This window comes from Pantherophis guttatus, chromosome 2 (assembly GCF_059756535.1).
Source record: "Pantherophis guttatus breed Tessera chromosome 2, ASM5975653v1, whole genome shotgun sequence".
Classification (NCBI taxonomy): Eukaryota; Metazoa; Chordata; class Lepidosauria; order Squamata; family Colubridae; genus Pantherophis; species Pantherophis guttatus.
Window position 1 is genome coordinate 37,410,225 of NC_142064.1, and position 27,665 is coordinate 37,437,889.

Here is a 27,665-nt window from a genome sequence, read left to right on the forward strand (position 1 = left end):
ATGTGACCATGGGGATGCTACAATGGTCGTAAGTGTGAAAAATGGTCATAACTCACTTTTTTCAATGCCATTGTAGCTTTGAACAGTCACTAAACAAACTGTTGTAAGTAGAGGACTACCTGTATCCTCAAATCCCTTATGCAGTAGATTCATGTCGGGAGAAAACGTTCTCTTTTCCATCCCGAATGTAGCTGGCCACGTGCACTGTACTTGTGGCTCCTCTTTCATGTCAGTAGCCTCCTGAGTCTCTCTCGGGCATAACATACCTGAGCTGCAAAAAACTGAATAAGCACTGGGATGGCAGTTTTTGGTATCTTTCCTTACCTTCATTTTGTTAAAAGTCAGAAGCTGAGCTATAGCATCCCTGCTGTACTTAATTTGGCTTGTGAAGCATAAGTAGGCAAGTCCAGCAGTCTCTCAAGGCAACTGCCTCTGTTGAGTGATGCTAAGAATTGCTTGTTAAAGCAGAGAGAGAGAGGACACCTGTTCTCCAGCCATTGAGATAGTGCATTTTTCTAAGAAATTGGTTCAAATAGATATGTATGTTCTTATAGAAAATTCATGAGGTACTAAGAAAGTGTGAACGATTTGATTGGGCTACTTGACGAATTTAATGGAGTAGTGTATATGCTTGTTTTGATATAACACAAATCTAGTATATTATTCCAGAAAATATAGATTCATCTTAACCTGACTTGGTGAATCTGATCTCAGGATCATTTTTGTATTTATAAGATGGAGAAAGTTGGTACTGTCTCATATTTAAGCAAGAAAAAGTTATTATTGAATTAAGACCTTGGTTTAAAGTAAGTGCATTTGAAATCATTGTGACAAATTGAGATACTCTTTGCACATTCAAAATGCTGTAGTTATAAAATTTGTTCATTAATAAAGGTATGAAATGAAATATAATGTACGTTTTCTCAGTATAGTTGAATACTGATTCAAATAGTTCCTTTTCTTTATGTATGAGAGAAAACATAATATCTCAACATCATTCCAATAGAACCAGATAGGCATTGGTTCACATAATTCATTAAGCTATCCTATCTGGATAAAAATAACCCGATAGTCTTCAGATGCTAAGAATCAGAAATTTAAAATCAGTTATCAATCTTGGTTTCAGGTTTAATTTTCTGGAAACTAGAAAGAGTTGTCAATCTGGTTATGGATGATTAGTACAAGTAAATAGCTTTATGGTTGTAATCACAGATCAAAAGCAAGGATGATTAACTTCAGTAAGCCTCAGTTGTTTTGAATTTTTTTGGTTTTTATTAATTGAATACAAAACAAATTATTTCACAAACATGTTAAAACTTCTTTATTTAGATTATTGAACCTGATAGGAAAAAGAAAAAACTGGTAAAGAACAAAGAATATATTGATAAATCCTCAAAGTCTCTACAGTATGGAAACGAAGATAATTCAGTGGATATGCAGAACACAGGTATGTTCTAAATACTGCAACTTCTTTTCTTTCTGCCCAGGAGTTATCACAAAAATTGGGAAATATTCTGTAACTGCGGCTTTTGTGGTTATCTAGAAATCTAGGAGCAAAATAGAATTAAGGAACTTTCCTTGGATTTTTATTTTATTATTTACAAAGTTCACTGTCATATACATTAGACTCTACCACCTAATTGAAAGTTAACCACAACAGGTTTCAACATTTATACCTGTTGTTTGATGTTAAGTCATATTTTGTAAATATTTTAAATTGCTAATATTTGTGAATCTATATTTTCTGCCACTTCATTTGGTTTAGATATTAGACTGTCATAAATGTATACTCTTTGAAAGGAGCAGAACAGGAGATTTTTGGAAATTAATGAGAGCATTACATTTTCAAAACAGCAAGATATATGAATGATTTTTGGTAACAGACTTCTGGATAGATATGAGAAGATCAAGAAATAACTAGTGCATAAAATAGGATGTTTGTACACTTAAAAAATTCCCTGTTTTTGCACCGTTGTCAAGGGAGAAGCAATATAGCTTAAAGACTGACGTTATATAATATAGCCGAAGCTATGTGCTATTGAGCAGGATATGTATCAGGATAATTATTGGATAAGAAAAATATATGGAAGAATGATGAAAAATATTCCTTGGATGCAGTATGTTTGAGATAAAACATTTTATTTATATTGCTAATGAAGGGAAAACAAAGAAATGTATGCACTCTGAAATATGCTCAGAAACCTTTGAGAAATTGAGAGCATTTAGCCGTTCGGAGCCTCCAAGAAATAGAGTTTCTTCAGAAGCTTTTCATGGAAAAGAGTCAATAGCTTTGAAAAAATGCAAACATTCTGTGACTGGAAACAGTGAAACAAATGATACTTTACATCCCCCAGATATAAGTAAGGTAATAAGTTCTTTGCTGTTTTTTGATTTAGCTGTTACAATTTAATTGTGTCCATTGACTGAATTTTGAAGATGTTAAGACAGCAGTTTACTATTGTTAATCTTGTATCATCATAATCTACATTACAAATGAACATATGACTGGTAGTAATCTGTAAGATTCAGTAATGAAGATAGTGCATGTTAAGTGGTGCAGTTAGTTCTATCAGCATTTGATGTATTGGTAGATATGGCAATGTGCTGAAAGTCGGTGAATAAAGTCTTAACTATAGTATATCCGTATGTGAGTATGTGTATACTTTGTGTGTGTTTACATATATACAAACACACTATATATAGACTACATTTCTGTATATGTGTCTGGTTGGTAGCCTGGTAACATGTGAAATAGCATGAATAAGCATAAAGTAATTGTTATAGATGCAGCTCTTTACCGAGTTTGGCTTTTTTTTGAAAAGTTAACACCATAAAATCCCAGGGTTGTGTGATAGGCTGGAAAATGGATACTGCTGCTAAGAACATTACATTGACATGTCTGAAATTCCCAGGAGTTGAATTCCTCTTGAAAATTTTACTTTTATGTGTTGATCTTAATTGTTTGCCTTATTTAATATGTGATCCTAAGGCACATCTCAATTGTTTTCTGATGGACATTCCTTCTGCCAGGATAGAAATGGATCAAAAGTTGCTTTAAAATTGTTCCCTAAGAAGGAGTAATTTACATTCTTAATCTATGCCAAATAGAATTAGAATGGGAAAATTTCCTTTTAGAGTAATTTATACTATATAATCTATATAAATTATACTATATAATCTATATGAATTAGGGAAAAGGATATAAATAGGGAAAAGGATTAGGAAACTCATTTTCCTCTTTTCTGTTTTAATTGGGAATAGCTGATAGATTATATAAAAAGTAAGAGACATGTGTTCTTGCACCAATCTACCATGAGATTGCTGTGCTAATCCTAATGGGCTTAACTAATGATTTTAACAGATCTTGGTGTTTTCTAACACAAAGGAATCTATTCCTATAAAAATAAATCATATTAAGTTAAAGAAAACTTATTCTGAGAATTGTACATGTAGGATTGCTAAATAAATCATTGATTTTTCAAGGCTATGTAACTAAATAGGTCTATATATCTATTGAAAAATGATTGCAATTTTTCTTACAACTTTTAAATTATTAAAATTTGTTTATTTTAGTTTTTGATCTCTTAAAATACATTATACATTGTTAAGATATAATTGGAAAACAATACAAGCAAACCTAGAAAATTATCAGAAAAAATGCTAGAACATTTTTATAAATTTGCAATTTGGGTTAAAATAGCTAATGTAGTAAAATGCATCCATTAAACAACACTGTTATAAAGAGAGCTTAGTTCCTTAGGAAAAAGTATTAATAAACACGGGTATACAGTTTCTCTTTGAGGATACAGACTAAGTACTATCATAGTAGTACCTGATAATAATTTGAGTTCATTGACTTTAGAAGACGATATTTGTAGCTCAAGAGTTGAACTGTGGGGTCCTTGGTGCTCACTGAGTTTGGGTTTTTTTGCAGATGTTTCATTACTCAACTAAGTAACACCATCTATGTTAGAAGACAGACCAATGTCTGCAAGAAAACAACCAAACTCAAGAGAGCATTAAGGACTCCACAGATACTTGATTTTTCATCCTTATTCTCACTACGTTCCATCTTGGAACAAAACATTTAACTGTCCTTTAAACCAGGGGTGAAATGCTCCCGGTTTGGACCGGATCACCCAATCCGGTAGCGATGGAGGCGGGTGGTTCGGAGAACTGGTAGCAAAAATCCCTGCCCCCCCATGCCCAGCTGAGCCGCACAATCATCAGAGGCTTTTTCTTTTAATTTTTAAGACCATTTTTTCTACAACCTCTTTGGCTCAAAAAATGCTTTAAAAAGAAAAAAAAAAAGCCTCTGATGATCGCGCGGCTCAGCTGGGATCGTTAAAGGGATCATCAGCTGATGATCCCAGCTGAGTTGCCTGATCGGCAGAGGTTTTTTTTCTTTTAAATGCCTCTGACGATCCAAGCTGTGTTGCCTGATTGGCAGAGGCTTTTAAAAGAAAAAAAGCCTCTGCCGATCAGGCAACTCAGTTGGGATCGTCAGAGCCTTTTGAAAGCATTTTTTTACAACCTCTTCACTGAAGAGGTTGTAGAAAAAATGGTTTTAAAAGAAAAAATAATTGGCCACGCCCACCCAGTCACATTACCCTCCCCCCACCAAGGCACGCCCACAGAACCGGTAGTAACAAATTTTAGATTTCACCACTGCTTTATATCCTATCTGTTGTGTCTGTTTTTCCAGTCCAAATGCTTCTTTAAATTGCTTGTGTACTCTACGCTCTGTAACATGTCTGCTATGATAACATTTCTAGTTGCTCACCAGGTTTTTGGCTTGTTGTCTTTCCAAGTAAACACCTCTTGGTTTTTCTGCACGGCTGCAGTGTTACTTTGAGAGGGCTTCCAATTCTGTTTGCTTCCTGGGTTAGATTTGGCATTCTGTCACTAATAAAAGGAGGATGAGCTGGAATTTAGTTCTATAATAATTTCTTGTTCCTGTCTGAGTAATGATACTCCTGCTTAACATTTTCTTGTAAATATTTTCATTTTACATATAGGGAAGAAATGTCTGCAACTTTTTCACCATGAATACAAGACCTGAAAATACCCGAAATACATCAGATACAACTTTAAAAAAACCAACCAAAATTGTATATACACCTCTTGAGCTCCAGTTCCTAGAACTAAAAAAACAGTATAAGGATGCTATTTTATGTATTGAGTGTGGTTATAAGTACAGATTTTTTGGAGATGATGCAGAGGTAAGGCTCTTCTCTGAATGGCATTGTGTTATAGTTATATATTGCTGTTACTAATATTGTGCATAATTATTGAAAAGCTTATGTGCAAAAAGATAAAATAATGATACTTTATAAACTTCCAAGTGGGACAAGAACTGTAAGCAGACATTGCTTTATATCTTGGTAGAGAGGTTACAGCTACAATAGCAGCATTCTCTTTTAGTGGCTCAGATAGCTTCTTTTTTTCCTGGCTCCAAATAGTACTTTCATATTTATTTAACAACTTATTTACAAGTCTGATTTTTACCAGGTATTTGATATGAATTTGTTTATATTTGTGTGTGTGTTTTAATTTTAAAATTTGCTTGAAATACTTATACAAGATAAGTATTGACAAAATTACAATTTAAAAAAACCTCTTAAGTTACTCTTTTATGCTGCTGCATGCCTAGACAGAATTATATAAAATTATAATATATTAATAAGATTGAAGTATTATTTAATCTTTTGAGACTTAAAATTATTTAATATTTTTAAAGAGCCTGGATAGCTCTGCATACAAAGGCACTGTAATTTAACACCGGCTGTCTGCAATTAAAGTAAGTTCGAATCTTGCCAGGCTCAAGGTTGACTCAGCCTTCCATCCTTTCTAAGGTAGGTAAATTGAGGACCCAGTTTGTGGGGGCAATAAGCTGACTTTGTATAAAATATACAAAAGTATGAAGGCTATTGCTTAATGCACTGTAAGCTGCCCTGAGTCTCCGGAGAAGGGCGGCATATAAATCAAATTATATATTTAATTATATATTTAATAATTATATAAAGTTAGTGCAAAATGACTGCTGACATAAGCCTGATGATGGCAGATGGGATTCTGCCGAAACGTCGCTTCTACCCTTTTAGGGATATATCCACAATTACACGGGAAGAAACCCGAAATATTAACTATATACACACACACACACACACACACACATATATATATATATATTTCAGTAAATGTCATTAAATAATTATATAAGTAGTCCTTGATTTACGACCATATACTTAGCACAGTTCAAAGGTACAGTAATACTGAAAATATGACTTATGACCGGTCCTTGCACTTACAATAGTTAAAGCATCTGTCTGATCCTGTGCTCAAAATTGGGGCACTGCTTGGCAACCGGTATGTATTTACAAGTGTTGTAGCTTCTGGGAATTACATGATTACCATTTATGAATTTTCCAGGGGGCTTCCATCATGCAAAATCAATGGGGGAAGCTAGATTTGCTTAATGACAGTGGCAAAAAAGGTCATAAAATCAAATGTGATTCGTTATCAACCATATTGCTTAGTGACAGACGTTTCAGTCCTAATTGTGGTTGTAAGTCAAGGACTACCTGTGTGCACATAAGAATTTTGTAGTATCTACATTGCTACTAGAATAAATTTTTAATTATCTGTAATTATATTTTATAGATTGCTGCTAAGGAGTTGAATATATATTGTAATAAAAATCACAATTTTATGACTGCCAGCATACCAACGCACAGACTATTTGTTCATGTTCGCCGTCTTGTAGCAAAGGGATACAAGGTTTGCTTCTAAAGCTACGTATATAATTCTAGTTTTATATTAGCTTGTTTTTCAGGTTGAATGCTTTTAAATAAAATACTCCAAACCAAGTGACTTTTCCTACTTCCTAATTTGAACAGTAGTTTGTAATTATAATCCCAAGGCAAAACTATTGCCTAATTTGGTTTTGAAGTAATCAAAGCATGCATTTAATTCTCACTGAATTTATATGCAATCTTCCAATATTACTTGTGTACTTTTCCCCTCTATTTATTTTGTTGTTTGGTATCATTTATGATTTATAACTTTGGCTTAGAATTCAGGAAGCTATTTTATATCATTAGTTAATTGATCCATCTGTCCTAGTGTACTATTTCCTTTGTTTGTTGAAGACTTCAGGATTTTAGGCAGGTGTCTTGAATGTCTACAAGCAAAACAAATGCTCTGTCACTGAACTGCAATTCTTTGCTTCTTGTTTAAAATGATTAATAATGGGAAAGTTTCTTAACTGTGAGTTGTTACCCTCCAGGATATCACAAGCAACTTAGGGAAGGTCACAGTTTTTAAAAGCTAATTAGACTTATGCAGGCAAAGCAAGGAACAAGGTCTGGAGTGAATTTTAACTCTGCTCCCATTTTACTGTACAAACCTAACAAAGCAGGTTTGCATAGGCAAAAAAAGTGTGCATGATGTGAGAGATGACTAAACCATATTTAATTACCATATTTATGGTAATTAATAAGTATTGGAAATGTAAATTTCTATACAAGAATCTGTAAATATTTTCTATTTTTACTCTCTTGGTGTGTATATGTGTATGTATGTATGTATGTATGTATGTATGTATGTATGTATGTATATATGGATATATGGATATTTTGGTGATGTTACACCGTGATAGAAAAATTATTATACATCTGTTTTTTATTTTTTTTTTATTTTTTTTGAACTATAACAAAATGCTTTAATAAAATTTATTTTAAAAAAAGAGATGACTAAACCATGGGTCTGTCAAAATCATTAGTTACATTAGCATTTTCATTTGTTCATTTATTCATTCTGGCACCATGGCTATGGCGATCCATGTGCCTATTTAACATAAATCTAGCTGGAGATTGGGAATACAATCACATTGCATGACTCCAATCATAATAGTGTGGTGAAAATGAACCATGACTTAGTGGTGTGATGTGTGGCCCTAAATGTAATGTCATGACCAGAAGTTGGTTATTAAGTCAGATCACAATGTTATGATCGTTAGATATATTTCCAAGGAGTAAAGTCTGCTTCTTGATCATATGTTATACTTATAAAATGTGGTACAAAGTAATACTTCAGTGTTTCTTGCTGTTTCCCAGAGGAAAAATTAAATTGATAGATATGATTTCCACCAGTTTGTAAAATAATTCAATTTAGCATTAGCATTAGAGCCTGTGCAGGATATCAGGCAGCAAAGGATCTCCAGCATTTTCATTCTTTGGTGACTACTTCAGCATCTTCTCAGGTGATGTTTAGTGACTTTAAGTCTTCTATGAATGTTCTTTGCCATTTATTTGGGGGGCATCCTCTTGACCATTTGGCATCTGGGGGTGGGTGTCCATCTCTTTGGCATCTTGGGGATTTGATTGTTCTCCATGCAGAAAATATGACCCGCAGGTTGGATCTTCTGTGTATGACAATGTTATGTAGTTTGCAGGAGAAGCTCTTTTGGAGCACTTCATTAATAACATGATCAAAACTGTGAATCTTTAGAATTTGGAAAGACATCCTTGTTAGAAGATGTAAAATCTCTTGTTAATACTTGCTGATGCCTTCTTGCTGGCATAAATGACTGCTGGGATCATTATAGAAGCAAGCAAATGGAGTTTAAGTTTTAAGTGATATAAACAACAAGGATCAGATTTTATTTATCTTCTGGAAAACAGCTGTTGCTTTTCCAATGCAGCACTTGATGTCCGTCTTTGCATCTCCATTTTGACCAATTACTCTACCCCAATTTCTACTTCCTCCAGTTGCTGTGATCTTAGTGTGATTCATTGTATATGTGTGTAGTGGAGTTCACATACATGACCTTTGATTACTTGGCACTTATCCTGAGGCTAATTTTTGTTGCTGCTTCATCTAAGACAATCGTCACTCATTGTTATTTCAGCTCAACTTCTTTAAGTAGGGCAATATTATCTGAAAATTATGGTCCCCAAGATGTTCCAGTGTTGTCATATAAACGATATGGTTTGAAACAGAACTCTTGTTTGGTTGACCAAATTTTCTTGAGATCCTTCTTGCTATTTCTGTAGCGGATATAATTTTTACAGGGACGGATTGCTAGCCCAACACGCAACCATCCTCTTTTCTCATTTAGGCTTGGGACCAGCAATGGTGGAGGTATAATAATTAAGTGAAAATAATTAAGTTAAAACAATTCAATATTTGATATATTTATTTTTATTTAACATTCATGTTCTTCATGTTCTTTGTTTCTCTTGCAGGTAGGAGTAGTAAAACAAATGGAAACTGCTGCTTTGAAAGCTATTGGAGAAAACAAAAGCTCTCTTTTTACCCGAAAATTAACTTCACTGTATACCAAAGCTACATTTCTAGGAGAAGATATCCTTTTATTATGAATATTAAATTATTTTGATGACATTTATTTTCATGTACCTCTTATTCGTTAGTTTGAAATATACTCTTGTTTATTCTTCCAGTTACATTTACACCTGCTTTTTCTGTTTTGCTTCAAACTTGCCCATATTAGGGATAATGGTTATCCTGTTGTGGTGTTCTATGTATTAAAATAGCATTTTCTATACAATAGCATTGTATAGATTATTGTACAAAACTCATTACATGAATATGATGTAGTTTTAACTTTAATTCTATTTCCTTCAAAACGTCTTGTCACAGGGTTAAGGGAAAAGTGATTTCAGGGATTTAAAATACAATCTTATCAAAATAAAAAAAAATCATTTGAGATTCTTGATTTTTTAAAAAGTGACACACGGAGCAACATTTAGAGATTTGTAAAATAAATTGGGGGAAAAACCCCACATTTTCTTTAATAATTTAGAATTTCTATCCCAACTAGATAGAGACTAAAACCTTCACAAAATGGCCTTGCACAAAAGTAAAAGTTTCAGACCGGCATATTGTATTTGGGTTATGTAAAAATTACATATAGAATTAATTTCCTTTAACACTTTGCTACATTTGAATCCCCTGTTGCAATTAGATAATTCAATGGAGGCTGAAGAAATCTCTTCAAATGTCTGGGATAATTATCTTCTCTGCATCTCTGAAAATAAAGAAAATTTAAACCATAAGAATCACAACATTGTTTTAGGCGTTGTGGTAAGCATTTCTAAAAGGTTTTAATTTATAATTGTAGCTATAGAAATTTTAATTGTTTACAGTGTATCCAACTGTACTTCAATACAAATACAATACAGTGGGTATCTTGGTACTCAACTGCTTCGAAACTCATCAAATTTGGTACTCAACGTATTTTGATGTAAACATTTTGTCCTGGTATTCATTGTTTGTTTGGTACTCAATGCACAAGCTAGAACTGGTTGGTGTCGGTTACCTTGTATATACTCGGTATATTATTTCTTATAGTAAAAATTTCTTTGGTACTCATCATTTTTGGTAATCATCGCACCTCCCAGATCAATTAATGAAGTACCACTGTAATTTGTTTTACTGCAGCACCAGCAATGAAGGGGACTTTCTCAGATGTTGCTTTTCTGTTGGCTCCACAAGAACTTTAAGGGTCGGAGTACATTCAGGAATGGGTTGGTTGTAGAGTGGACGGATTAAAAGTTTAGGGTTATTTTGTCATCTCTTCTCACCTATACTTCAAACCTATTCCTTTGCCCAATATTTTTGAAATAGTTTTGGGGAGACTGATAGTGGGAAGAAAAAGTGGAAATACTGCATTCTAACATGCTACTGAGTAGTATATTACAAGGAGTAATAGATTCAACCCTGGTTGGTTGGTTGGTTAGTTGGTTGGTTTTATATATAACTTTTATAGATTGGTAAGGGCCGATACATTCCACTGAAGCCTTGTTGCTTTCAACAGGAAAAAAAAGTGGAATTAATTCAGGTCAACCCCAATTTTATATAAGAAAATCTGGAGAATTATTAAAGTTTGACAGTTTATACCAACGTTCCTCAACTGATTTTACCTCTCCCTTCATTTATTATATTACAAAAGGATCATTGACTGAACTGGCTACGGATCATTTAAGTCATAATCCAGAATATCTATAAAGTAGCATCTTGAGCAACACCAAAACACCAAAGCCTCCTAGAGTAGCCTCACAGTGAGATAGGTGGCAAATGAATTTAACAATCAAGCAAACAAACGAACAAATACTGGATCCCAGAATTTGGAATTTGATGAAACTAACTAAAAGCAGGACCATAAACAAAAACTGTGTTTTAGTACATATATGAAACAAATGTGTGATATGAATTATACCATGTGCAGTTTAGCAGTTTTAAACAATGCTTAATAATTGTCAGCTTAATAATGGTCTTAGTTGGGACAATTGAACGCTTGATTGCTAAGTACTTTGGCAAATACCTTGAGACATTGTATGGCTGAAGACAAATAATAGCTACATATTGTATGAACATTTGTTCATGTAAATAAAAAATAAACATTCTTTAGAATCATTCTATGTCTAAGTTGGTTTATTAAACTCAGAAAGAGCGAGAGCGAGAGAAATAAGTTGCCTTAAGGTTTTACAGTTATTCTAACTGAAAAATAATTTAAGAAGTTACTATATCCTTTTTTTCAGGCCGTCCAGCCTACTACAGGAGAGGTTCTATTTGACAGTTTTCAAGATTCTATAGCTCGTTTAGACTTGGAAAATCTAATACTACGCCTGCAGCCAGTTGAGATTATTCTTCCTAGAGATGTGTCAGATCAGACTGAGAAGCTTATAATTAGAATGACTTCTGTATGGTAAGCCTCTATATAGTAGAACAATTAGATATTTATTTATTCAAAACATTAAAGTCCTTTTCAGATTTTTGTAAGTATGAGAAGTGAGCAAGTCCTTATATGTACCTTTCTTGAACCTTTGTCTTGATAATAAGTAATCATTTGATGGTGTACTAGGTTTTCTGATCTGGAATCCTACCATATTGATCCTACCATTTATATGGCTGTTACTTCAAATATAGATAAGTATAATATTTATTGGGATAGGATGGGATCTTTATCAAAGATCCTATATTACTTCCATAGTATGAAGATAATGCATTGTCAAGCCATGAAGATTTCTAGAACAATTATTGAATATAATATTTATAAAATAAAATAAAAATTCTTTTGAGACATTAATAAAAACTATCACCATTAATTCTCCAGTCTCTTTTCTCTGTTCTTTTTTCAGTATGTTCCTCTCTCCTCCCCTCCCCCCTCTATATATAGGACATGTACTCTTGAAATGTTTGCTCACAACTAGATTTATCTTTTTAAAAATTCTACAGAAGGAATTATTAAAATAGTATACTATGTGTGTATTTAAGATCAAATAATAAAGGTAAAGAAGCCAGTGAAAAATTAGGACTAAAAGTAAATACAGGTAGTCCTCGACTTATGCCACAACTGAGCCTAAAGCTAAGCGAAACAGTTGATAAGTGGATTTTGCCCATTCTATGACCTATCTTGCCACAGTTGTTTAAGTGAATCACTGCAGTTAAGTTACTAACAACATTGTTAAGTGAATCTGGCTTCCCCATTGACTTTGCTTATCAGAAGGTTGCAAGAAGGGATCACAGGACCCCAGGATACTCCAATTGTCAAAAATACTCGCAGTTGCAAGTGTCTGAATTTTGATCACATGAGCACTGGGATGTTGCAGTGGTTGTAATTGTGAAAAAGGATCATAAGTCTCTTTTTTCAATGCCATTGCAATTTTGAACTGTCATTAAATGAACTGTTGGAAATCAAAGACTACCTATATAAAGGAGACCAAACTAATGACAGCAGGTAGAACAATCAGCCTTAGAATTGACAATTAAGATATTGAAGTGTGAGATAGCTTCTGCCTTTTAGGATCTACCATGAATGGTAAAGGAATAAGCAGTCAATTCTGCCAACCTAGCAGTTCGAAAGCACATAAAAAATGCAAGTAGAAAAATAGGGATCACCTCTGATGGGAAGGTAACAGTTCTCCATATGCTTTCAGCGTTGAGTCATGCCAGCCACATGACCACAGAAACTTCTTTGTTTAGGAACGGAGATGAGCACCACCCCCTAGAACCAGAAACGACTAGGATGCATGTGCGGGGGAACTTTTACCTTTACCTAAGTACCCAAGTGCAGACTGGCACTTGGTAGAAGAGCCATGAAGGCCTTGGAAAAGATATTCAAATGCAGTTGTCCCTCAAGAAGTAAATTACCAGTCCTAAATTATCCTACTTCAGACATACTGTGCAAAAACATAGCTCTCTGGAGAAGTCTGTGAAAGAATACTGGAGAAGGTAGAAGGAAAGAGGAGAAGAAAACTGTTAGCCTTGCAATTTATATCAGACAGAAAAGACTGCCAGGTGAACTAATTCAACTTTATTGTTATGATCATGTTAACAGAATCTTGCAAGTCTGAAAGTACATTTCTTTCTTTGTCCCATTTACAGCCACCCAAATTAGGGAAAGGCCATGGCCTTTTGAGCACCTTGGCCCACCCACATTCCTATTGCAGCTAAGTTGCCTTTTATCTGATTGTTCTCTGTATCTTCTCCCTTTTCCCCAGAATGATTAAAGGCTAATAGGTCTTTAGAAGATAACTTTATGTCTCTAAAGACCCTTGGATTCTGACCAATGCAATGTATCCAATGTATCCAACCAATGCAATGTATCTTTAACATTTTAAAATCTCAGTTTGAAAGCTGTTCCAAGTAGGCCTTATTTGATATTTCGGTTAGCCTTCCACAACCTGCTATTTTTCAAAAGTTAACTCCATGCTGGGTAACAATCTTAGGAATTGAAATTCAGCACAACTGGAGGAGGATGGGGAGGTCTAATTTAGACTCAGGCTGTTTATACGGTCTTGTATCTAAATAATTCTAGCACTGACACAAAGTTGTTGTGGTCTTTAATAAAAGTGGCAGAGACCTGGAATTGGGGGGGGGGGGACATCTTTTTTTTCTGTTATAGAAGAAGTTTTTTTCATAATTAGGAGAATCATGACATAATCATTTAGGCTAGGGCTACATGTTTATATTGTTATTGCTATTCCAGTTCTTAGGTCACATATTTTTCACATTCTGTTTTTGAACCAAATGAATTATGCACTTGGGAACCAATGAATTAGAAGATTGAGTGAGCATGTGAAACTATTTTAGAACTCCGTTTTCAAATGAAATATAGACTATTATTTATTTATTTTGCTTAAAAGTTTTCCTTTCATGTTTCTTAGGAACTTTTTATTGTACCTGTCATCTTTCATAATATTGAAGTAGTGAAGCAACATGAATTACATTGCTTAGGAATTTTGTCTTTTGTAAATGTAGGGGACTTTAAAATAGATATTTTATTTTGTGGCATTGCAAAAAATTAAAGGAAGGGAGAGGACTTAAAAATCTCGTTCTCGTTGGGGCTGAAACTGGTTATAAGGTTATTCAGTATCCTTAGGAAGTGAATAGATTTCTATACAGAGATACTGAAATAAAGCAGTGTTTCCATTTTTTTAAGCATAGAACAAAGATATCAGTAGCAACAAAGAAATAACTTAGAAAAATGTGTTCAGAAAAAAAACCCCTAAAAGTTGTAGGTAAGCATGTCATTTTCCCTTCTCATTAAAAAGGTTAGGTAAAAAATGATTGTATGATAGAGAACTATATCTTGTATTCTAGGGGTGAGTAGTTTGCAGAAAATTGAATATTGCCATTTGAAGAACATCAATCATAGATACTAGGAACAAAATAAAAGTGTTTCCAAATCCAAGTCTTTGCGGTACAAAAGGGAAGCAAGAATTAATAAAGATGTATTAGCTATTGCATTGAATCAGTTCAAAAAACAACAAACAAAAAAATTAATTTGCTCAGTTTTAGGTAAAACATGAAGAATAACTATCAGTGGAATCTTAAATGTTAAATGTTGACATTCAATAATTTGTGTTTGGTGTTTGAAAGCTTGTAGGAAAATTGTGTTGTTGCTTATTCATTAGTTGTAGAGATTTTGCTGTTAGAACTGTTTCATAGCATATCAAAATCCAATAAATACTCATATTTCCATTCATAGTGTTTTATTTGTTATTTTATTTGTTAAACCAGATTACCCTCTTCATTCTTTATTTATACAGTAGGAGTAACAAAGTACTATACTACAGTATGTTGCATGATTCTTTTTCAAAAGTGTCTTCATCTGTTTCTTCTTATTTGTACTTTAAACGTCTTGTACAGTACTAGTTTTCAAATGATCCTAGAACTTGTCTCTCTATTTTCTGCATTATTATTTGTAATTTTAATAATTATTCAAGTAATATTTGCTTCCCTTTCCTCTTGTAGAAATACAGGCTTTTGGTATAATTGGAAGAATAGTTCAAAAGTGTTAAAAATGTCAAATTGAGTCTAATTGTTAGCTTAAGCAGAGGTCATTTTTATTCCACAGCTTCATCATATGATTATAATCCTTATCTGTTATAGGAGTATGGGGTCTTACTTATTGGTAGAGCATAATTAGAATTAAGGATTATTGGAGTGAGCCAGAACTGGTCTGCAAAAATCTGTATAGCCACTAGATGGCATTAAGATTTGTGTTGTGCTTATTGTCTAATTTTCTGTGGCTCAGATGTAGTAACCTATTTTTAGCTCTGGACCAAAGGAATGGGTCCAAGAGCAAGTCATGTCAGGGTGCTAATTAATCCCATTCTGCTTTTGGGTAATCGCACCTTGATTTAGAGATGTGATCAAGACTTTTCCCTTGAAGCATACTTTAAGAAAATAAACCCGAAGATATATCTTCTAAGAAAAACTCATTTATTTGTTATAAAGAAAATAAAACATCTCACTATCTAAATTAGTTACATTTTGGCAACGTTCCTGCCGGCCACCTCTCTGCGGCCGGACCTCTTGGCAGAACAAAGAAAGTTAGAAAAAAAAGTGAAGGAATGTGGACAGGTGCAGTTAGCTTACTGATAAGAAACTTGGCAGGCTACGGAAAGTCTGAAAATCCAAAAATATGAACTCATCTGGTAAATACAAAAAACGCAGTGACAAGTCAGCAGTGGAGACCTGTTAGTAACATAATTTTTGTATTCTGGATTAACTGTTTTTTATCTTCTCAGATGTGGTAGGCCAGAATTTTCAATGTTTTTCATTTTTTGGAATTTTGATAGATGAATAAATGGCAAATGGGTAACTTAAAACTCCTGTGATGAAATGTTTCAAAGTGACTTTGGACTGCTGCATATATTTCCAAATTCTCTTTTGGTATTGAATCTTCGGTGGTTCCAAAACATCTTTCAGTTGAATGATTTCTTCTGGGCTTAATTCAAATAGGATCTTGATGCCAACATTTAATCTTGGTTTCATGTGAGGACCATACATACATACCGTAATTAATTACTGTTCATGAATCTTTATCTCTCATATGCATGAAAAGCCAAAATCCCCACTTTGCATTGATTAAATTGATACATTTGTTAGTAATTATTTTTTGGACTTCTTAGAATTCAGAGTTAAGCAAAATGTTTTAAATGTCTTCAAAAATCATTAAAAATAGCAAACATGGCATGGCAAAAGTCTTTGTTCAACCATGTAAGCATGTCTTAGTTTCTAAAACATAGCTGGCTACTGGTCAGAAGAAGGACCTTTTAGGAGATAACTTAATACCTGACACCATTTATTTACAAATGAAAAAAAAGGTTTTCATTTCAATGGTGTGAAAACAATTTGGGTAACAAGATGTTCCTATCCTGAGTCTTTCACATCATGTTAGTCAAACTAACAAAATAATAGTACAATTACTGTCATTCTTTTAGAAATGTAAATATTGCAAGATTTAGCTAGAGGAAAGAGAGTAACATTTAAAGTCCAAATTCAGAACTCTAAATCTTCCTCGGAATTGAATTTGTAGAAAGTGAATCCTTTCAAATGCATTAAGGAAAGGTCACCTTTCAAATCAACTTGATTTTAAAAGTTTCACTTGGAAAAATAGTCATTTGTGTGAATGTTGAAGTAAAGTATGGAGAGCTTTTGCTATTGTTCAGCTGTATATAACAGCATAGTAAAGTTAAAAATGTCTATTTTTTACAGTTTACAAGATGACAGAATACGAATTGAAAGAATGAAAAATGAACATTTTGAGTACGGAAGTGCTTTTAAGATGATTACAGATTTCTATGGCAATCAAATACTTAATGGCACAGGTACCTATTTATTTGATTAGCAATTGTGTTTATTACAGGTGACTTGATTATTTTATAAAACTTCTTTGTGTCATGTTAGTTTGACATAATTTACAAAATATTTGTTTACATTTATGAAATTAATAGTTTTTAAGATGAATATATGTACTTATATATTATTTATTTTTCATAAAACAGTGTTTAGTAGCAGAAAAAATTATTATTTCCTGTTCTTTTGAGCTGGTAAAAACTAATTCTAAATTAGCAGTGCTTTAAATGAAAACATAAAGTTAATTAAAAAATTCAACTTTACACTAGTAATTTGAACAATATGTTGATCCTTATTTGTTTCTGATCAAAGTAGTAGCATTGGGAAGGAACCCTGCTGTTTTTTAAGAAATGTTTTAATCAATTTGAAATAAAATTAATTTGTTAGCATTTTATGGTGAGTAAATAAATGAGTTTAATAAAAATCCAAGAAAAGGTAAATTTGTAGGAACATAGCTCTTTGGTAGTCCAGAAAATAATTCTGTGATAGTAATGATTAAGATGCCACTTTGGAGAACTGGCTACAAACTGCTGCTTTTTTCAGGTTCTCAAGCATTGTCCCAGATTTTAAAGTTTGATAAATCAGTGTTGTGCTCCTTGGCTGCTGTAATCTTGTATCTTAAAGAATTTAATTTAGAGAAGATACTCTACAACCCCAGGTAAATAATTTTAATTTTAGATAACTAAAACTGTTATTACATTGATTTACATACTATAGGAAATATTGTTTCACATAATAAGTGCACTATAATTGTGATATCCAAGTTATCATGAAAATTATATTTAGAAGTAGAAAAAATTTAAAGCTATGTTTCCAGCTAATGGCATCAGCAATTCAATTAAGTTGTACATGCATAATGTATACCTATATATCTATATCAATATCTATCTCCTTCAGTGAAATCTGTAAATTATTGTTGCAGATTCATTACAACAATTACTAACAAATCATTTCTGAAAATACAGCCTAGAAAACTGTTTGAACTTGCCTGTGTAGTTGCCAGTAATCAAGAATGATTCAAAGGCAAATACACACATATCCCCAATTTAAAATCTTCATTCTCAATCCAGTAGTCGGTCAGAAAAAAAGCAACCATAAAAAGCATATAAGAAGTAACAACAACAAAAGCAGCATTATAATAGAGGACTGAAAGTATCACTGAATTAATACCTTAATAAATAATAGGTATTATTAAGTAGGTGATGGGGTAAATATTCAGCCAAACTGCTGGAGTGAAATAAAAGCACAAGATATTTTACTGTGCAGACTGTAATAAACAGTTTGGTAGGAAAATAAAACAGAGTTAAGTAAGTTTTGAAAAATAGCCTGTTGAGTCTGTTGCTTTTAATGGTACAGAATTCAAGAGACATATGCGCTGGCAAAACCTCACATTCATCTTTCTTTTGTTGCTTCTTAAGGCAGCTATGAAAAAAACTTACTATTTATTTATTTATTAAATTTATTAAATTTATTTATTAATTAAATTTATATTGCTGCCTATTCACCCATGGTGAATTTCCATGGAGGCCATGGAGAATTTCTTCTCATCTCAGATTTTCAAATTTAGCTGAATGAAAGCTCCTGATTTAGGCAATTTGCCAAAGTCCCAAGGACAGGAAGAACTATTGATTATTAAAGGACTTCCTATTAACATATGTTTGGTGAACCAGACATTTCTAAGTTCTGGAAGAATCTCTATCTTAAGATGTCCTTAGGGCAGTCTTCTTCCTTTCCTCTTCAGTTGTGAGTTTATTAGCTTTGCCTTTTAACTCTTGATTTCTGATTTTAGATTCACGGTGTCTTTGGCCTAGCATGAATGTATTTTAGGAATCAATTGTCTTCAATCCCATATGAAATAAATTAGCTCAGTTAATTCATTTATGAAGCTGTTTAAATTTACTATGAAAATCAATAGCAATAGCACTTAGATTTATATATCCCTCCATAGTGCTTTACAGCACTCTGAGTTGTTTACAAATGTCATCAGATTGCTCCCAACAATCGGGGTCCTCATTTTACGCACCTTGGAAGGATGGAAGGCTGAGTCAACTTTGAATTGATCAGGAGTTAACTACTGGCTATGAGCAGTTAGCCTGCAATACTGCGTTCTAACCACTGTGCACCATGGAAATATATAGGAATGAGACATGAAACATGATATCTACGGTACCTAAAAAGTGAAGAAAGTCACTAGCATCACTAAATTTTTAAAATTTATAACAAATTTTAAATTAGAATTAAGTTTTTTTAATGAAAATGTATGTATTAATGTAAATTGTAATGTTTAATGTATTAAGTAAAATGAATCATGTTCTTTTATAACTATTACTGAGTTTGTCTTTTTCTTGCAATGTATAAAGTTAAGTGCTATTTTTAGAGTGCCAGTGACTGTTTTGTATCTTTACTATGGATGCTTTTTTTCTTTAAGTAATTTTAAGAAGTTATCAAGTGAAGATGAATATATGACATTAAATGGAGCTACATTAAAGAATCTTGAAATCTTGCGGAATCAAGTAAGGAAGAATTATGTGTTTATGTGCTTTATGAATTAAATTTTACATTATTCTTTCCAGTCCTTTTTGGTCTGTATATACATTTCATCCACCTTTCAATTAAGTAAAATTAAATCAAATGCCACATCCAAGAAGCTGGTAATTCCATTGAGAAAAAGAAAGTTATTCACAGTGGAGTTACTTTTTCTGAAATGACTGCAATTAAATCCAGGTAATTAAATCTGCAATTAAATCTGGTAGCAAAGAGGCAAGAGAATGAGTCTGAAGTGGAATTTGAAGACTAAAGGGATTTTTCATTCCCTATTAAGTAAAATTTAAAAATTAGAAACCAGACATTAATAGCTGTAATTATGCTTTTACTTTTTAAAGTTATGAAACGTAGGAATATATAGAGGAAGAATCAGAAAGTCAATGAATAAATGGATTGGAAATGAAAAGATTTAGAAAGAATTGGAAAAATGGATTAGGAATTAGTTCAACGGCTATGCAACCAGAGAGGGTCAAATGTGCATTAATTTCACCAATATTCTCCAGTGTTCCTGTTCAAATTAAGGAGATTAGAGTAACAAACAGACTTGGACAAAAAATTTCATAAGATTTCATCTAATCTTCTGTAGGTTTCATATAGAAAGGTATGAGCGTTGCCAGTTTTGACATATGCAGAAGACGTACATGATTTATGGTGGAATCAGCAGTAAAATAGTCAAATTTGTGAGTCAGAATCAAGGATAAGCACTTTGAGCTGTACAGCCTGTAGTTTATCAAATTGACAGAATTCATACATGTTCCAGTGCTTTGCTTTATTTAAATAGAATTTTTATATATTTGAAACTCCTGGCCTCTATTGAGCACAGCTGGAGTTGATTGGAAGTAATTACTGATGCTGAAGTCCCGGGCACATTAATTCCTAAGGTGAGGTTCCTAGCACTGCTTTGATTTTAACAACGGTGTCATCATTCTTTGGGCTTTGAAACTCTATCATAGAGTTTCCACGAGTTTCCAGAGAGTTGGAAAAAATGGATCATGATTCTACAGAGCTGTGCCGTGGAATTACTGAATTAGACTTGTAAGATTCATTACATAGCTCCTAGTCTCCCTCCTCCTCAGAAACAGAACTAAGCTGATGATAGACTTATATAAAGTATATAAAATATCACTAGTATTACCAGTGTAAACTATTTTAAGGGAACTAAAAGGGAAAAAAAGGAAGCAGATGTTTAATTTGGATTATATGATTTTTGATGATTTTTATATTTGGTATGTCTAAAAATATTTCTATAATGCATTCATCTCTCTAGAATTAACAATTTGAGTTGCTTTCTATTTTGGATTCATATTTTATATTGAACTTGTGCACCAATTTATTAATTTAATGCCTATAAATTATTTTAGACTGATATGAAAACCAAAGGCAGTCTTTTCTGTATCTTGGATCATACAAAAACTTCATTTGGACGACGAAAACTAAAGAAGTGGGTCACACAGCCTCTCTTGAAATCCAGGTATTTGTTACCAAACAAATCACTGATGTCGATCAGCTCAAATGTATTTAACTTTTGAGTACCATTATATAAAGAAGCTAGTTAAATTGAATAATACAAACTTAAGAGAAAAAATCTTGGCATTCAAACCAACTTTGTCACTCAGTGTTTCTTAATAGAAAGAGAATTTGCAGCAATGTTATTTGCTGCAAATAACAATGTGTGTGTGTGTGTGTCTGTGTGTTTGATTACTTTCTTTAAAAATATAGTGATACTGTGTCACTATTTTTATTGCTTACATTTTACTCAGAGTTGGGCAGTAGCAGTCAGACAACTGCATAAAATATTTTTGTAATAAATTGCCATTATGCTTCCTCAAAGAAAGTTCCATTAATGTCTTCCAGGTTGATGGAATGTAAACTGGAATGAACTGATCCTTAAAAGGGAGGACTTCAGTGCCTCATGGTTGCTATTTGATTGCTAAATCTTCAAACATGGAATATTATGTAAAATACTGAGCTGTCAGCAATTTATCTACAGTGATATATCAAAAAAGCTGATTTCCCCCCCAATCAGTGTGTATTCAACCAGCTTCCTCTCCTAACATTATGATGGATTACTATGGTTGCAGCTAAATGTGCTATAATTGTAGTTCAGAATCATTCTGATATCAGCTTTTCATTATAAAACCATGCTAGATGGCTCATCTTTTCCCCAGAGGACTATCTATGACTAAAGCCTCTTCTATATACAATAGTAATTTTGCTGAAAATTTGCAAAATAGTTTAAAGACATCTGAGGAAAATGTGTAAATGGGCTATTAACAGAGAAGAAAGGCCAACATATCAATATGTTGTATATGTGAAATGAACCATTGCTGATCCAGTGTCGGATTGAGTTTATCCAGACCAAGCATTTAATATTTTCTATGGGGAACTGTATAGGGATGCGGTGGCTCAGTGGCTAAGACGTTGAGCTTGTCGATCGAAAGGTCGGCAGTTCAGTGGTTTGAATCCCTAGTGCCATGTAACGGGGTGAGCTCCCATTACTTGTCCCAGCTTCTGCCAACCTAGCAGTTCGAAAGCACGTAAAAAATACAAGTAGAAAAAATGGGAACACCTTTGGTGGAAAGGTAACAGCATCCCCTGCACCTTTGGTGTTTAGTCATGCCGGCCACATGACCATGGAGACGTCTTCAAAGCGCTGGCTTTTCGGCTTTGAAATGGAGATGAGCACCACCTCCTAGAGTGGGGAACGACTAGCACATATGGGCTAGGGGAACCTTTACCTTTTACCTATGGTGAAATGTAAGGATTTTTAGATCAGCAATTAGTATCATATAATATTTTGATGTAGAAGCAAAGCTGGGGTAGCTATGATACTAAAACATAACAGAGATAATGGAATCTTATAATATGGTAGTTATGAATTTAATTCCATATGGGTGAACCTCTTCTTATGCTAGATACTGTAAACTGATCACTTAATCAATAAATGCAGTTCCATTATATGAAGATACTGGTAATCCAATATACATAGGGACTAAAATATGGTTATAGTCTTTAGGATACAAGAATGATGCTGTCAGTACAAGTTGTGGAAAAAAAACCCCTCTGTATTCAAACTGTTCTTCACAGAATGCTTATTTATATTACATTTTTGTATTTTTATCTGTCTGATCCATCTAATCAATTAATCAGGGCTTTGGGGTTTCTCTAATCAGACTAATTCTGAGCAGCAAACAATTCTCCCTTTGTTATTTGGAGATATGCAAAATAAAATATAGTCAAAACCATAAATTCACAATATAAGAACCTAGAAATAGTTGCAACCCCTCTCTCAGTTAAAACCATTTCTGAGGCACAAGCATCTTATTCACCTCCCACCCATCCCTCTGGGCTTGTTTGAGCAGGCAAGTCAATAGATTTCTGAGTGCTAATAGGGAAGGGGCAACATGAATGTCCAGGGCAAATTTTAAGAGGGAGAGCAAAAAAGAAGGCAGGCTTCCATGACCCTACAACTGGCACTCCTGAATGATGAGGGAGCCTATCCTGCTTTGTTGCATAGGCAGTTGTTGCTGTTCTAGATCTGAAGATCCATATTAAAGAATACCTCAGGTGCTTTATCTCACTAATGTGAACTAGTTCAGAGAAGACAATACAAATTTTCATAGTTATGCAAAAGCTTTATGTGCTGTAAATGTTTCATTGTCTTTCAGAAGCAGTGTAAAAACAATGCATTTGGCTGGTCTGTTGTATTGCATTTAGGGAAATTTAATATTGTTTGAGCTTGCTGACATAAAGTCATGTAATCTGTTGTAATAAAAATGATGTGGGAACAATGAAATTCTATTTTAGGTAATATATTAAATTGCTAAAACAATAGAGTTATAACTGAATTATAGGGCTGAATGAATCCAGCAGTACAGGAATGCAAATCTAGGAGAGGAAAAGCATGATTAGAAGATTGTTTTTTATAAAAAGGACATGGAAGTGTCCTGGATTGTGGCCTGCCAAAAGTCTTTTTGTTTGTAGTGGATATAAATTGAACAAAAAAACAAACATGCAAACATATCCCTTGTTGTATAAGGCCACTGATATAAAAAACAGAACATTTAAGACACCGGATTAGTACTAACTTCATAGAAAATATATAGTGATTCAGGTAAAATCCAGATTGTTACGGTCTAGTTACTTCTACATTCCTCAGAGATGTTCACTGGTTGTTTATAGATTTTCAGTGGGTAAGGATTCAGATAATGAAGTCTTTATTGTAGAAAATGCTACCAAATTGTTTATTTAAGGGCAGTGTTACATTTCAAACTGGTCAGAAACACAGCCCTCTGTAGAAGTTATGTTTAAGTTATAGTTAATTAGGACTCATAAAGTTATGTAAGTATCAGCACATCTTTACTATTCTGTTATATCTTCTATTATATTTGAATCAATACATAAGTGAAGCAAGTATTTAATAATTCATCTTTTTTCATTGGTTTACTCATTTTCTTGGCACATGTTGCTGAAATTGCACTTCATTCATGCATAACAAAAGTCCTTGATTGTCATTTAGCTGGCTAGAGTTAGATTTGCATTCTACACATAATCATCCTAAATGCATTCATGAATATTTTCACTAGTGTTATTCATCAGCTCTGAAAATGTTATTTCATAAAAATAATTCTAGAAAGATATTGAGTGTTAGCAATGGAAAACATGTTAGTAACCTCATAGAATTGTCAGAATTATAGTCAGATGGTTAAGAAAAGAAAAAATCTTTCTGCCTCCAATGAAAATTGGAAGATTTTGGTGGGGGTGGGGGGAGGAGTTAATTTAATTTCTTTTATATGCAAATGAGATCAGTTCCTGTTACTTCCATTGTAATTCAAATTCGGAGATTTATTTACTAATCTCACATATATGTTTTATTTTTCTAGTAACAAAAAGAAACTTATTTGTTCTTAAAAACTAAATATTTATGCCATTTGTTTTTATTTCTGCAAAATGGATTTTTGGTTGATACCAGGACTGAAAAAAATGCTATTTTGTTGATTTGTTTGTAGATAAAAGATGAGATACAGGTAGTCCTCAACCTACAACCATAATGGGGCCTGGCCATGTTGTGATGTTTGTAACATTAGGGGGTGTGAAGAGTCACTAAATTTGTTTGTACTTGTGATGAAAATTGAAAGTTATTTCTTTAAATATTTCCTCTTATTATATTCCTTCTTTTTTCTTGCACTTTTACTCATTCTTTCTATTCTCTTTTCTTTAATTCACATTAGATCTTACTATTATAATTATTCTTAATAAAACTATATATGTTATATATATATGTGCACACCTTATATATATTTATATATATACCTATATACATGTATACATGTGAATACGCACATACACACATACTATATAAATTATTTTTATGAAGAATTTTTATTATATAAGTTGTAAAAAAAAAACCCCACTTTTCTACTTTAGATGAATTTGCCTCCAGGGACATGCAAATTAATTCTCGAATGTTGAAAGGGCTGACAAAAGTGATCTAGAACAACTGAGTCTAATCTTTGAAAACTCATAGAAAATAACATTTTTCTCTCATCCTCTTGTGCATTCGTCATTTTCTTATATGCATTTTTCTCATCCACAATATTACTCATCAGTCAAGTAGAATTTGTTTTGCTTAAACATTTATGAACAGAGAATATCATTTCTTTAAAACCATCCTATTTTATATGGAACATCTTGTTTGAGCAAAGAAATTTGCTCTATATAAATACTTATAATAGGTTATAAATATTGCTATACAGTTTGATATGCAAATGTAGTTTCTGGCTAAATCTAGATTACCCTTAATAATAGTTTACTCCTACTTTTAAGAATGAGGGAAATTAGTATCGGTGACTCCATGCTGCATTGGTTTGCCACCATTACATCCATTTTTAGTGTGAGATTTCTTTACAAAAACTGTAGACTTGCATCATTATTTACAGGCATTCGTTATCCTTTGTTAGCAACGTTTGAATCCTTCACTGAGAGGTACCATGTTCAGTTTTTTAGTAACAATTTTATTCCCCAAAGATGTCTATTATAAATATATAGAGCTTGATTTGACTATTCTTAAATCTCTGCATAGATCAATACTTACAAAATACTATTCACAAATGTATTATAATAGCATTTGTTATATTCAATGGATATTTAGTATTTTTGCACCTAGTCTTACTTTGTCGCTGTGTCCAGCTTGAAATCAGGTTAATATTGCATTTAGTTGAATAAAGAAATGTGTAAATAATTTAAACTAAATATCACAATTCTATATAATTCAGTTTTATATTAAATGCAGTTTGTTAAAACATAAATTATAATAGTGTAAAATAACACCAAATAAAATAAAAATAATGTCTTTTGAATTGCTAATGTCTGATAATATTTGTGATAGTCTATTTGTCATAGAACTATCCTAGAACTGAAGTAAAAAAGCATTTAAAACTGCCTTTTATAGTGGTATGTTCTTTCTGTTAAGTAAGCTAAAGATAATCCTCTATGATTTTATAGTGTATAATTCTTGGGACAGTATTTCAAAACATGATTCTATGAGAGGTAGAAAAAATAGGTCACTTGATATCACATTGTGCCTATTGACCCTTTCCCTCCTACTCTCCCTTTTTAATACTGAAGATTACTGCAGGCACAGTGTTTGCCATGTTAGTGTTAGATTATTAGAACTGTGTATCATAGCCATATGTGAAAATGATTAAAGTGCAGATTAACTTTACAGCAAAGGATCAGAGCCTTTAGACACTGTCATAATATGTTATCACACTCTAATTCAAACTGGTATACTACCGTATATTGTAAATTACATAATGAAATCTGCATGTTTCTGCCAGTACCTACTGTATATAATGAATTACTGATAAAAATGAAGAGGTAATGACTTTTATGAAACCAAGTTGATTTACAAATTGTAAATTTGGATAGAGATTAGTTCATCTCCCAGCTAGGTTAAAGAAACAACTTCAGTGTTTGTGTCCTCCTAATTAGGTGACTGGTACAGGCAGCAATGAGGTTGAAGGTGGTGACAGAAGCAGTAATAGGATTCACAAACCCCTTAATGTAGACTTAATCCTTTGAGAAACCATATTTCTCTCTTCACAAATGGAAGTAATGAGGCAAGATTGAGGCATGGGAGGAAGAAACAAGAGGGAGATTCAGGAGCTAGAGATTATTAGGAGATGTCAGTAGAATTTTTCTATTAATGTAAAGTGACAAATTTTGAAATATTTTGGTTGAAAAAAAACCTGTGAATAATGGAGTTGAGAACCAATCTAGTTGCTACCAATAGCGATAGAAACAAAGCAGGTTTGCCTTCCTTTCCTTGGGAATCTCTTGGTTGGCAGTTTCCTCCTAGCAAAAAATTCAAAGCCTGCTTGTTTGGTAACAACAGCAAAAACCTAATGATTTTGAGGATGTTTGTGATATAGAAGACTAAATGGTCAGATCAAAGTGCATTTGGACACAGGGAGAACTTTGATGTCCCATTTACGGTATTTCTTGCAAAGGTAGTTTGATTAATTTCATATTATCTTTTTAGCATCAAAATAAGAGAGACTGTTTCTTCCAGGCATGTTGTAATATATCCATAGATCGTTATTATTCCTCTTTGGAGTCATTACTGAAAACGCAGAAAAGGAGTAAGATTTTATTTATCTAATTTATCCTCTGTTTTACAGTGAAATTAATTCCCGACTTGATGCAGTGTCTGAGATTCTCTTCTCAGAATCAAGTGTTCTTGGTCAAATCATGTCTCTATTGTATAAGGTTCCAGATGTTGAGAGAGGAATCTGTAGTATTTATCATAAAAAGGTAAGACTACAGATAATTAAAAAAAAACACATTGCTATTATATTTAAATGCAGGCAACTTTTCCTGAAATGTGTTTTATACATTGTAAGGCAGAACATAATTGGAAATATCTAAGTTTTTAACAATGGCAATTT

The 27,665-nt window shown here is 33.0% G+C and overlaps 1 protein-coding gene across 1 annotated transcript in view; it reads left to right on the forward strand.

Annotated features, from left to right (window-relative positions):
* The window catches only part of MSH3 (mutS homolog 3), a 47,699-nt gene that overhangs the window by 1,304 nt on the left and 18,730 nt on the right, over positions 1 to 27,665 (forward strand). Inside the window, exons 2-13 of the mRNA XM_087885844.1 lie at positions 1,330 to 1,447; positions 2,160 to 2,365; positions 5,019 to 5,222; positions 6,664 to 6,780; positions 9,249 to 9,366; positions 9,965 to 10,107; positions 11,565 to 11,731; positions 17,032 to 17,144; positions 17,716 to 17,830; positions 19,601 to 19,685; positions 21,078 to 21,187; positions 27,399 to 27,531. Of these exons, the coding sequence (XP_087741970.1) occupies positions 1,330 to 1,447; positions 2,160 to 2,365; positions 5,019 to 5,222; positions 6,664 to 6,780; positions 9,249 to 9,366; positions 9,965 to 10,107; positions 11,565 to 11,731; positions 17,032 to 17,144; positions 17,716 to 17,830; positions 19,601 to 19,685; positions 21,078 to 21,187; positions 27,399 to 27,531 (1,629 nt within the window). The remainder of the gene's footprint in view (positions 1 to 1,329; positions 1,448 to 2,159; positions 2,366 to 5,018; positions 5,223 to 6,663; positions 6,781 to 9,248; positions 9,367 to 9,964; positions 10,108 to 11,564; positions 11,732 to 17,031; positions 17,145 to 17,715; positions 17,831 to 19,600; positions 19,686 to 21,077; positions 21,188 to 27,398; positions 27,532 to 27,665) is intronic.